This window comes from Bombyx mori, chromosome 3, assembly GCF_030269925.1.
Source record: "Bombyx mori chromosome 3, ASM3026992v2".
In the NCBI taxonomy this organism is placed as follows: Eukaryota; Metazoa; Arthropoda; class Insecta; order Lepidoptera; family Bombycidae; genus Bombyx; species Bombyx mori.
In genome coordinates, this window is record NC_085109.1 from 1946060 (window position 1) to 1959894 (window position 13835).

Sequence of the window (13835 nt, forward strand, 5' to 3'; positions counted from 1 at the left end):
GTACAGTTTAAAGAAGTAGATTTCGGATGATATACGTCTTAGCCATAAAAGAATTGTCGACTATAAAGCGAATAGAATAGGTGAAATATTCTCTAATACTCCATACGTTAATATATCCATTGAAATTTAATAGAACAGTAAATCTTAGTTTAGCAATAACATGCTTACTTTATCCTGTAAATATTCATTTTCGACTATTAAGAAAAAACCATTGTGATTCATTAACTCTGTAGAACTCTTAGAGCTCTGTATCAGACATATTATTCTACTTTGTGAGCACGGTCATTGACACATATTTATGGTCATATAACTCTTTTTTTTTTAATTAGCAAACATCTATAAAAAAATGAACAAAATTTATCTTTTAATTTGGTTTGGTTTTTCTTTTTTTATTGTAGTTTATACCACGTTTTAAACCAAAAGGGAACAGGGGTGATTGAATATCAGCGTCGATGCAACCACTATGAACAACATTAGCTGAGCCATTTCCTTTGCCTTAATAATCTAAATCTGTGTGAAAAGCAATAAATGTTTTATTATTTAATAATTTTACTTTTATTTTTTCCCGCAGGATGCTTAACATGCGTGCAAGTACTCAACATTATGGTGCTGCTCGGTTTCATGTTAAACTACGCGTTACGAGTGAACCTGACCATCGCTATTGTGGAGATGATCTATGACCAAAAAGACAACCTGACTGCCGTAGCCAACATCACGAACGGAACACATCATGTGACTGAGGTAAATCTAATTTGGAAGTATTGTCTTACGCTAATAACCGAGCGATTTACATGCAACTAGTTAATTACCTCGCTGTTTTAATAATTCTGTAGCAAACCATGAGAGTTCATGATTATGTAATTTGTACATGTCAGATGAAAAAAGCTACCAAGTGTCCATATAAATAACAACTAATTTTCCCACCTCTGAGGTCTTAACATTGAGTTAATGGATACATGGCTGTAATATCCTTGGGCCCGCGGTCTGCCCTCGACATCTGCAGACCGTCAAGTCACATATCCCGCGTGTCCTTGGGAGCGGATTTTTCGGTGAACCCCCTGAGTTTCTCGCCGGACCTTCTCAGTGGGTCGCGTTTCCGATCCGGTGGTAAATTCTGCGAAGCACTACTTTCGCTAGGGTTAGTGTTAGCAACTTTGTCAGGTTTAAGCCCCGTGAACTCAACTTGTTAGGTTACGCTGACATAGCCACTTAAGGCTATCAGCATAAGCAGGGAAAAAAACTGCGGATATCTAGTAGGAGGATCGGCACCATACCCGAAAAAAAAATGCATGGCTGTAAAGTTGGTTGCCAATCTATTAGATGTGCTGTACTGAACAGTATTGTTATTTTAATTACATAGATTTAAGTCTTGATTTTCATCCAATTAAATTCTGACGCTGTGTCCCTAAATATGATGTCTGAGAATTATTTGTTTATATTCTAAGAGTTCGACTATACTGAATGGGGAATTATAACTTCAAAGTTTCATATTTATTAATGAAATTATTTAATAGATAATAATTTATCGAAAATGGTCCTTACACTTGTCATAAAATCTATTCAGTACTGTTCGTAATACATACAATTGGCATAACCATTTGTCGTTTGGGATATTTAAAATAGAATATTTAGGATTTATGATTTCGTCAAAATTTCTTTTTATCTTTCACGTGTGATCTCACTTGGCAATTGAAAACTAGGCTACGATTTTTTTTTATTGGGGTTTAGTTATCAATTTCGCCATTTCTAATTCAATCGAACTGTGATTAAAGATAATTTTGACTTGAAACACCGGTCCTTTATGTATATTTTATAGCAATCATCTAACAATCTATTTGGTTGTTAGTGTTACAGTTATTATCGTTTTGAAACTGGCCATCGAAGAAGAAGGTTATTAAGTTTTAGAAAACGCGTCCTGTTTCGAGGAAATTCGGCTCTTCTCGCAATTTTTTTTTTTTATTTTTTTTTTTATTGCTTATATGGGTGGACGAGCTCACAACCCACCTGGTGTTAAGTGATTACTGGAGCCCATAGACATCCACAACGTACAAGACACAAGACATCCACAAGATACAAGTTCTAAGGTCTCAAGTATAGTTACAACAGCTGCCCCACCCTTCAAACCGAAACGCATCACTGCTTCACGGCAGAAATAGGCAGGGTGGTGGTACCTACCCGCGCGGACTCACAAGAGGTCCTACCACCAGTAAATAATTTGATTGTTTATTCATATTTGCAAGGTCCATCTTCAAAACAACGATCACTAGTTCCTAATGTAATTGTTATACATGCCAGTGTCAAAGCAAAATATTCCATTCAATTTTTTATCTTATTGTTCATTTTGTTTTGATACTTAACCTATGACCATAGATATCTTAAAGTCGTCGCATATCGTACGTAAGTCAATTGACTGTAACCCCTTTCATGTAAGATTTTTTTATTGCCTAGATGGGTGGATTGCCTCCTAAGTGGTTACCATACCCATAGACATCAACAGTGTTAATACCGCCACCTATATTGAGACATGAGTTCTCTTTCAGTCAAGTCTCAGTTTTACAGTACAATAACTTCCTTCAAACCGAAATGCGTAACTGCTTCACGGCAGAAATAGGCAGGGTGGTGGTACCTACCTACCCGTGCGGACTCACAAGAGGTCCTACCACAAGTAAGTGGATGATTCTAAAATCCTAAATATCGAACAATCCAATAATTAATCTTATAAATTTTATATTTTAAGTATAACCCTCATGTAAAACTTTAAAGGCTAAAATACATTTTATACCACGGAAATACTTATCTTTCATTATTTCAAGTGGTATATTTGTTATTAAAAAAGTTACTGTAGGAGATTTTCTGGCGATGTTTGGAAATGTGTAAAAGACTGAAGAATGATATAAAAGATACCAGGGCTCGATCAGGAAATTGTTTGATCAGTAATCAATCCTAACATCTAGCACCTAAAATCTAAAATTAAAAGCCGTTGTAACTTAGCATTGCAATTTTTTAGCGCCTGTAGTCTGACAATGATGCCGCGATTCATTGGGCAGACAGATATCAATTTTCATAGCTAATTTACCTAAATTGTGTTCGCGACAATGTAATTACACTAACCCCAAAAGGCTTGCGTGATTTGGCTAATGCGTTTCTGTTGGAAGGTAGCCGTTATTTGACATCGAGCGTTCGGGCTCGGTGGTTGCATTTACGTTCTGATACTTCGAAAAGGAGATTAGAATACTAGCATGGAAGGATCGAGAACTCGCACTCATCTCTGATAAACATTCAGGAAAATTGTCTGTACCGTTATAAATATAAATATGTTATATATAAATATTCATAAAACAGGATCTTACAGTCGGCGTTGGCCTCATCCTATTCATTCCACGATATCTGCTGTTTTGACCTTCCCGATCCATTAACAGTGCTTTTAGGCACCACAAGTACCAGTCACCGTCCTCGTCGAACCCGTCGCTTGCGACGAAAGGCTCGACGAGTAAATTAACCCATAGACACAGCCCACCGAGTTTCTCGCCGGATCTTCTCAGTGGGTCGTGTTTCCGATCCGGTGGTAGATTCTGTAAAGCACGGCTTTTGCTAGGGCCAATGCTAGCATCACTTCGAGCCCCGTGAGCTCACCTACTAGTTAAGCTGCTAGTTACGCTGAAATAGCCTCTCAAGGCTATCAGATTAGGTAGGAAAAAAGGTGTTTCGAATAATTTCCAGCCTTCACGAACCATCATAGTCCATACCAAAAAAAATCACCAAGTCTACACAAACAATATTTTTTTCTGCAAAAAAACTATAGTACTTTTAATTTTGACCAGTCGAGTCATAACCGCAAGCAAACCTGATAATTGGTTTCCATGTATTTAATTTAATGTTTTCTGTGAATATTAATTAGTCATATATTACAATGTTCTTTGTTCATGTTTATCTGGTCCTGGGGGAGCTTATCCCACTATTGAATGATGCGTCATAAAAGCTCTGTTTGTTTGTTTGTTTGTCTGCACTCAGTGTTTTTCTGCGGTGGCGAGTTATGCTATGATAGATTGTAGATGTTGGAATCATCTCCATTCCTCAGAGCAACTGCAAGCAATCTTATAATCCTCTATATTTATATAATTAACTAGCTGACTCGGCAGACTTCGTAGTGCCTCAATCGATAAATAAAAGACCTAAACTTTTGTATAAAATAAACTTAAAACAAACAAAAGGAATCCGTCCGACGGGGGACACATCAAAGGAAAAACAAAATTGTTATTTTTATTTAATTCCGAGTGTTTTCATATTTATCTACCATTTAAACCTTCTCTGGACTTCCACAAATAATTCAAGACCAAAATTAGCCAAATCGGTTCAGCCGTTCTCGAGTTTTAGCGAGACTAACGAAGAGTAATTCATTTTTATATATATAGATGTCATCAAAAGTTTTTGTGTGGTCTTACAGCTTTTGTTTATATTTTTATCGCTTAAAAAATATACGATTTACACAGCTCCGCTTTCGGATGAAAGATAGTAATGACCGTTCTGGTGACATCAACCATACGTCATATCTCTTTGAAAACATTTGTCGTATTAAAAATATTGTTCCGATTATTGCTTTGACCCAGACTGTTGATTAAAATAATGATTTATATGATACCGAAGATTACAGCAATCAGTATTATTACGTAATGCTATTGGCAATTTGCCAAGGAGGCGCGGCTCTGCTGAATTGGAGTACGAAATGACAAACAGAAATGAGGCTAATCCCCTCGGCTTTATAACTTATGACTTGTATAAATAAAATTGATATTTGCTTGTGCGTTCGATGCGTTTGCGCACACTTTCTTCGGTTCAGTTGTCCCACTTTAAGAAATTTTTGAAATTCATGAAATAGGAACAGAAGCGTGCTTATCCATTGAACATGTTTTGATGTGCTGAGGTGTCGTTTTTTTTATTTATTGCTTAGATGGATGGACGAGCTCACAGCCCACCTGGTGTTAAGTGGTTACTGGAGCCCATAAACATCTATAACGTAAATGCACCATCCACCTTGAGACATAAGTTCTAAAGTCTCAGTATAGTTACTCGTTGAATTCAAATCACTGACTTGAAGTCTTTAAGACAGTCGTGGACGATGTGAAACGTGGGTTTGTCCTTTGAGACTACAATCTTATATCTCAAAGCATGTTGTGTCTAACCACCTGGTGGTAAGTAGTTACTGGAGCCCATAAACAATCTATAGCTTAAATGCGCCACCTACGTTGAGATATATTGTAAGTTCTAAGGTCTCAGTATAGTTACAACGGCTGCTCCACCCTTCAAACCGAAACGCATTACTGCTTCACGGCAGAAATAGGCAGGGTGGTGGTATCAAACCGTGCGGACTCACAAGAGTCCACCAGCATCGAGATATCTATAGGCTACGGTAAATAGTTTGCACTCGACGGCCTATAAATCAGGTTAGGTTCTAAGGGTGGATGGTAAGGAATTTAATTATATTTAAATTGTAGCTAAGGATGCCAGAATTCATACTTTGTAGACAGATTATAATAGAAGCTCGCGCTAAAGTATTCATTCCGCACAGCACCCTGGGCACGTCGAGCAGACACGGTTCTTCTGGGACACGAAGCAGAAGAACCTCGTGCTGGGCTGCTTCTTCTGGGGCTACGTCATGACAGAACTACCGGGAGGTAGACTCGCTGAAATCATTGGCGCAAGGTAAGATCTACTTTTGTTTACACGGTTTTAAAAGTTTTATTGATTGATTGGTCTTTTATGTTTTAACTGTTTTTCACAGCTTCCCTTAAACTAAATACCCTACCATCCCTCGTTATACATATCGACGCTTGAAAGGCAAACGTGACTAAGCGACAATAACTGCTTTGTACATAAACGATAGGCAATAACCATATTCGACGCGCAAAAAAATATATTTCTAGGTCTATTAAAAACATTTCAATCCTACAGCTAGATTCGTTAAAATAGAATTTTTTTCAGGTATTTCAACTTTAAATTAGTCTATTGTAAAGTTCACGTATTGTCGCTTAGTCACGTTTGCCTCTCAAGCGTCGATATGTAAAAGATCTATGAACTTCTAATCGTACTTATTAATACAATTTGATTTAACAGTTTTCTGTAACAACATTTCATTCAACATTTCTGCAACATATTGAAGTTCTTATTTAAAATTACATCAATAAATACAATTAGAAGTTCATAGAACTTTAACGACATTTAGAATAGAAATTAATTTTGTTGTGTTGAAATTAATTTCATATTTCTTCATTTGTGTTACCGCTGTTTTATTGACATTATAATATGTACATGTGTTAAAAAAAAACACATTCATAAAATCCACAGCTTATTGTATTGAAAAAAGCAGTTAATTGATATAATGGACAGCTGTACTGTTAATTCAGTTACCCCTATGTACACACAGAAACCCGGGGGCTAAAATTCAATAGCGTTCAAGATAACGTCATGGCAATAACGTGTATACAGTTTGGGTATATGAGCCATACTCGCCATTCCACTTTTAACAACGAAGCCAATTGAATGTCAATTTGCAAAAAAATGTGGCCCCATTTTGTGATTCCAAAGAGACAGGGTTTCACTGTGTCGCGACAAATTTTTGTTTTAATTAGTTTTTATTAATATAGACTGTCTCAAGCCTTGTGCTCTATGCTATAGTATCGCTTAGTTCTACGCTTAGATCGTAAATACCTCCATTTATTTACGTTAATCCACAAAACATGCCTACTTAATAAATACCTGGATGACATCATCTTATGATCAGCAAACTGTTGGAGGTATATTTAATTAACCGCGTGGAACTTTCTAGAGTTCGTTAATAGATTGGCTATTTGAGTCAATCAAGCTGATTACTCATGCTTTCAGTCCTTGCCATCCGTTTGAACTTTTGTTATTAGGCCTCGCATGGGAGTGTTTTCAATTTAAATTCGGTACAGTTAATCAGTTTTCGCGAATAAATTTAAAGCTCTGGTATGAAAATTCTAAAATTAAAGTGCCTGTTATCCGTTTCGCGATTGATCTTAATTCTAAACAGCCAGAGGTTGTAAGGTTAGACAAAGTCGTGGCAGACGTCCAACGCAAACACACTTCCATACAAATCGCAAACGTCAGACCCGAAATAACTTCAGAATAGCACACGATATACTGTAAACCTTAAACCTATTGACCACGATTGAGAACCAGAATTGCTTTCCTGAGAAGGAATAAAGATTCGTCCGTGATACTGTTATCAGTAGTATTATTTGATCATGAAGGTCGTGCTCGCGTATCCATATCATCAAATTTGTACCCTATCACCAATTTATCACCATATCAAAAATCTTCTGATACAATAAAGAGATAAGCGGGATTTTTAATAAGCTGACTGATGAAAGATAAACTTGATGAATCACTATACTCTAGTATATCATGATATACTATACGTGACTGTCTGGTAAGTTTTCGATGCGTGAGTAATCTGAGTAAGTAGTCCGATATACTCCCGGTACCCTGAGCTATCATTCATCCTTCGTCTTCTCTTCCAACGTTCGTGTAACAGTGTTACATATTCTGTGAACATTAGCAAACACTTCATGAGCCTAGTCTTCAAGCTGTTTTTACTGACGTAAATGAAAAGGTGGTCCGTGACAATCTGACTCCAATAAATTTGTTGCCAATGCCGACTTTAAGAACCAGTTTTCAAGCGAAAATGATTGGCTACTTACTAGTCAGAAATAATGTGGTATTGTCGACAGAACAATACTGATCTTGTACAAATATGTATTATTAAATCTTCAATCATATGTATTATCGATGCGGGCTTGGAATGCAAGTGTCCGTACGTTGAAGGTTCCTCACATCGTTATAATTCTATTAAACATTGTTTCCATTCTAAAACTATGAATGATCGATAGTTTTATTTTTATCTTGGAAAATATAGTTACAACTCAAGTATTTAACAGTACATTTGTTGTTTGTTTAATTTTTTGTTTTAAATTGCTCAGTTAATCTTTAATTGGTATCCTTGTGTCGATAATTTCTTGTGATCCTGGTCGATCATCATCCATGGAAGTTTCGCTGGATTTTCTCAGTGGAACGCGAAGGTCCAGTGGTAGATTCTGCGTAACACTGGTCTTAAAAGGACTAGTGTTAGCAAATTCTTTCAGGTTGAGCCCGTGAGCCTTGCCTACATGTCCGCGCTTACGAATACATAGGTACTCGTCCCATCACAGTTCTATGAAAGGAGTTACTATAAATAAATAAATAAATAGTGACAATGTACAATCCATTCAGTTTCATCCCTTAATTACAGTGTCCCTAAGGCTCAAACAGCATCTAGTACCCACGTCTTATCTTCAGTCGTTTTTATAGATCATCATCTAGATTTTTGTACAGCTAAGTAAATCGTTTTAAGTTCTTTTATACTTTAAATGTTAGCGTAGATGGACGTGAAGCTGTTGGAATACTAAAAACAATTTGAAGAAACGCGTAAATAATCAAAGTGACAAGTGTTTTAATTACCGAACCGGTTCTTAGTATCGCTTGAACGCCGCGAAATATTCATTACCAAACAATTGTTAAAATTGTAGCTTCTAATTCGAAAATTAACTTCGTTACTGTATTTACACGATATTATCAAATAGTGTAGTTTTTATGTAAATTAGTAAATTAAATGATATGAAATGAGATGATATGGGATGAAATATAATCTCAGCAAAATCATGTGGACTTTTTGGAGGATCCCGAGAAGTTGCGTCCAGCGGCTTTGTTTCATTTTCCCACATTTGTGCACTTTCACAGATATTAAACAGTTAATAAACCACCGTTACTACATATTTAAACCTCATGAAGCACTAAATAGACAAAATAAAACAAATCACACAACTTCATTCCTCGCGTTCCCGCCAAAAAGTCCAATAAAAGACATTCTCTAATTTAATCAAACTACCCTCACGGCTAAGGTTATAATCGTAGTTATTTAGGAAACGTGTCTCCAACGGTTCACCGTCTATCTAACTTTACGTGTCTGTTAAAACCTTTAAGCATCACGTGCTTACATTTAATCTTGTAAATTGATGCGATGCTGTTTATAATTTCAGAACTCCTCTTGTTAATTGCTTTAATAGGCCTATTTGATCGACGGTTTTGGACGAAAATTTTAATGTGCATATCTATAATACATTTCTGAGATGTCAGTGATTGTGGATGAAACCTGGTTGTCTAATGGCTGACTCGGCCGATTCATGGTCAAGAGTAAATGCTCTTGAAATATTGAGGAATAGTTAAACCTAAAGATATATGAAACGACAGTTTTAAATTTGGTAAATTTACTCATCTCTGTTAATACTAGATTAGTAGTTAATTGCCTGTCTGTTTGCTTGTATAAGGTCGACAGTTTGAGACTAGACGTTTCCGGTTTTCCTCAAATTCCAATGTAACGTAAAGCAAGTTCACCAATGCTCATAATACGTAGCCTGCTTAAAATTGACATTGTTAATAATATCGGTGACAGTGGTATTCTCCCCCTGCTTTTTTTTGATTATAACAAATTCTGGTCATTGATTGACTGACTGATTATTCTCTTGTCATCAGACGGGTGTTTGGCTACAGCACACTGTTGGCCAGTATCCTCACGCTATTGACTCCAGCGTCGGCCTCAGCTGGCTTCGGATGGATAGTCGCAGTCAGAGTAGTACTAGGCGTCTTGCTTGGTGCCACTTGGCCTGCCATACTACCCATGGCTTCCAAATGGATCCCGCCGATGGATAGATCGAAATTCATGTCTAACATGATGGGTAAGTCACTACGTTCTGTGGTATGTTGTAATCTAAACATAAAATACAGTACAACCTTAACATACTTCAATATAACGACGTCCTCAATTTAATAAATTCTTCATTATCCCCTTGAATTGTCCATAAAAGTTAATGTAAAAATATACCTTTACACTGCGAAGATTTCTTGCGAACAACCTCTTTATAACGAATTTTCAACCAGAAAAAAGTGTGAATACATCTAATTAACGAATTTTGTCAGACCAAAATCTTTATATAACGTTCCCACCAATATGACCATCATTCCCATAGTATGTGAATCAGTCTCGACAGATTTGAGAAAAAAATTTACCTACCTAATTGTTTTTAAATATAAAATATATACAGTAATTTTATAATCATGTGTTATCATTTATTAGTAGAAGTTGTTCGCTATAGCGAACCTGTTATAACAGGATGAGTAAGTACGTAATGTTGAGGTGAATAAAACAATTTTTTTTATCTCCTTATAACAAATGGTAAACCAACCTAACCTTAATATGACAAACCTCAGTTTACCGAATTACTTGATATAACGAATATTTATTTGTTCCCTTCCGATTTGTTATATCGAGGTAGCACTGTATAATTTTAGTATAGAAGTATTTTTTAGTAAGCATTAATGATATTGTATAGACATTAAAACAATTGAGGTCGTTACCTTGGGACGTAAGGCCAAAATCTCTAGTTACAAAGCAAAAGTCACACCTACGTATAACTTAATTGCCTGTAAGCTTGCTAGTGAACAGAAAGAAGTAAATACCAATGCTAAAAACAACGAAAATATTATGAACATTATGACTGACTGGGACATTACCTAGTAGAACATGTAGCGGAAATCTATGAACGATGCTCTTGCATCTTCGCTTGTGAACTTGGCAAATGGAAGAGTACGGATAAATCCTTTGCTATAAGGACGCCCAGAAAAAGATTCGTCAATAAATTCGACATTGGCCCTGCGCTGCGAGCTAAGCGCTTATGCGTTAAAAGGGTAGTACAAGTTTTTGCAAAGGCACAAAGCTTCGACTTGGATGCCACGTTTGCTCATTGTTCGGTTATACAGATTTAGATCCCGAAACAGATTAACAAAATTTCTAATAATGCTCCTAAAGGAAGCACCTAGAACATTTGCAGAAATATGCGCTATCATTTAACCAATTTTTGTCAGAATTGGTATAGTTGTGGCCTTTGTCATGTAATCGCTTAAGATTGAGTTTCGGGACGTTATAATGGTTTGTAAACGTCCAATTGTTGCGAAAATCGGATGCCAATCAAATAAGAATGTGCAAACCAAAACCACACTAATTAAAACCGAGAAGCCAATCCCGAAAACCGAAATTTACATAGATGAATATTACAAAAAAATGTTAGATCGCAATAACATCACTAGCTCGGACTCGCAAACAAAAAATCTGCTCATCGACGCATTACTTCACCACAAAGCAATGTCATTACATCCGCGACTAGTTACGGTCGACGCCAGAACAATTCCATTATTCAATTCAAAGCGCTCAATTAAGACAGTAGAGAACATAGCTCGCGAAATTATGATTGACGGCGCGTAACAAAATGGTTTTGTTCGTCTCCTTGACCGCAAGCAGTTTTTCATTGCGATTGTGACAGCGGAAACGAGCTATTTATCAATATTACAATGTGTCACCGACTTCAGCGCGCACGTATTCGCTGGCGACACGGCTTGTTATCGCTCCAGTGGCGTGGCGCAAACAGTGATGTCGGACGAACGTAAAAAACATTGCTATTTTTGTTCGAGCTTTTTGTTTTGTGTCAGATACTTGCTACTTTTCGTTGGGTGTGTAATTAAAGGCATTATTAACAATAAAATTAGGATACATAATGAAAACGTATGTTATACGTGCTACGAGCATTAATTAGACATTATCTGTAACATGGACGTCATTTCGGAACATCCCGGTGTATTTAGGCATTCAAAGCACCGGTCACAGTTTTCATCCCGTCGAATGCGACGAAGGGTTCGTCGTGAAATAACCCACAGACACGTTCCAATGAGTTGCTCGCCGGATACTATCGGTGGGTCACGATTCCATTTTCGTGGCAGATTCACCGAAGTACTATCCTTGCTAGGGTTAGTGTTAGCAATTTCGCCAGCCTAAGCACATTGTTCGTTAAATCGAGTATAATCCCTCGAGGTAACTAGCGTAGGTAGGCAAAAACGTCACATAGTGTTATCAAAAATAAATCATCACCATTCTGATTAAGTTCCGGTTTAATCTAGGCCTCATATATTGTTACAGATTGCGATTCTAATCATGACATTCATAAAATACGAATCGTAAAAAACAAATAGAATTGTCAAAGTTAAGAATTCTAAAGAGATAAATAAATAGGTCGCAAATAATAACGTTACGTCGTTCTGGCAACACAGCGTTAATGTTATCGGCCGCGGCGCAGACGTTTCGCGGTACGTTCAGTGCATTTGAAAGCGGCAACATGGCGGCGGAGGCGCGCGCAGGCGTGGTCGCTGACGTCACGCGAATCCAGCTCTCTTATTGGTCGGCTTTGCATGACCGCGCGGTTTTAACCTTGCGCAACGGTTGCCATGCACTCGACTATGATTCCGAGAATTATTTTTGTGCGGGATCACATTCACGTGGATCCAATATGGGTTAAGGCAAAGTACACAACGAAAATATTTACGTACGTTTGTGACACACCTTCGCTCGGTTGATGCCAAAATGACGTAAAAAACGAACTTATCTATAATGCGTCAGAACTGATAAGCCCTTTCACTTTAGAAAATGACATCATAGTGTGGATTCTGGCACGACGCCCGCGCATCTTGTAGTCTATTATGTTGCGACAATACACAATATGCTTCTATCGTGTACCTACCCATGTAACAATCACAATTATTCAAGGCTATTGTGTACGTAATATTAAGTGACTGTGACGAATGATAGAACCAATAATAATACCGATACTATTGTTGCCGTATTTATGAACTTTAATTAAAAAAAATTCAATCTATGAATCTATAAGGAAATTCAAGTGTTAACCTCAAATTCAAATTTCGTAAAATTGGCAATATAAAAACGACAAAATGTTTGCCATGAAAAAAAAATCAAAATATAAATAAAATACCGAGAAAACGTGAAATCGTGACCGAGTTAATCTGTGAGGAAAAAACATTAAATTATAGCTTATCATTTAATAGTGCACGGTCTGATCTCACCTTGCTTCATATAGGGGTGGCAAACCGTTGTCGAGTTTACATCTACTTCCGATAAGTTGCAGGGCTACTGCGATAGTTTACCGCTTGTCTAACGTCTTTAATGGAGATAGTGAAAATTTTTCTAAACAAAGAATTTGAATTCGTGCGCTCAACCCTACCTGACAATTTCTAACAACCTTAAATACGCGTGTTTAGCAATGAAAACTTTTCCTATAAAAAACTACCTTCGTCTCGTCATTATTTCGCGATGATCGGTCGAAAACCCGTCGAATTAACCTAACAATGGCTTAATTTGATTTGGCTTTAATCTGATGTCTTTTCAAACAAATGTAAACTTAAAAACTTTTTCTTTCACGCCTTTACGGAAATGAATATTATAGCATGAGAAATAAATTAGAAAATCTTGTTATTGTCAAATTTCGGCGAGCACTGTACTGAACAACTAATCAACAAACACAAAATGACAAAATCAACTATTTAATATTTTGTGAGTAACTTTGTACCTTATATGTTTCTTTCAGCATAAGTCCTCGCGAGAAATCACTTATAGATTTAGCTAAAATAAACATTTGTTTTCATAATGATTTATACTATCGCCATCCCTGCTTCAGTACAATGTCTTCCGAGAATAAATACAGATTAGGCATTTACGGTCTGACCTTGTCTTATAGTGGGTATTGTGAGTCGGAATACTAGACGCGCATTATTTCGCACACTTATTGTTTAATAGATTTGATAGCGTCACATGTATTGTTTGAGGGTATTTGTTAATAGAGTTCCATTGTTCTGATAACGTTTCAATATATTTGAGACTTTTG

At 36.7% G+C, this 13835-nt stretch overlaps 1 protein-coding gene across 1 annotated transcript in view; it reads left to right on the forward strand.

Annotated features, from left to right (window-relative positions):
• LOC101743670 (sialin) overlaps positions 1-13835 on the forward strand; it is a 78254-nt gene that overhangs the window by 19925 nt on the left and 44494 nt on the right. The window contains exons 3-5 of the mRNA XM_038021329.2: positions 572-741; positions 5567-5700; positions 9586-9788. Of these exons, the coding sequence (XP_037877257.1) occupies positions 572-741; positions 5567-5700; positions 9586-9788 (507 nt within the window). The remainder of the gene's footprint in view (positions 1-571; positions 742-5566; positions 5701-9585; positions 9789-13835) is intronic.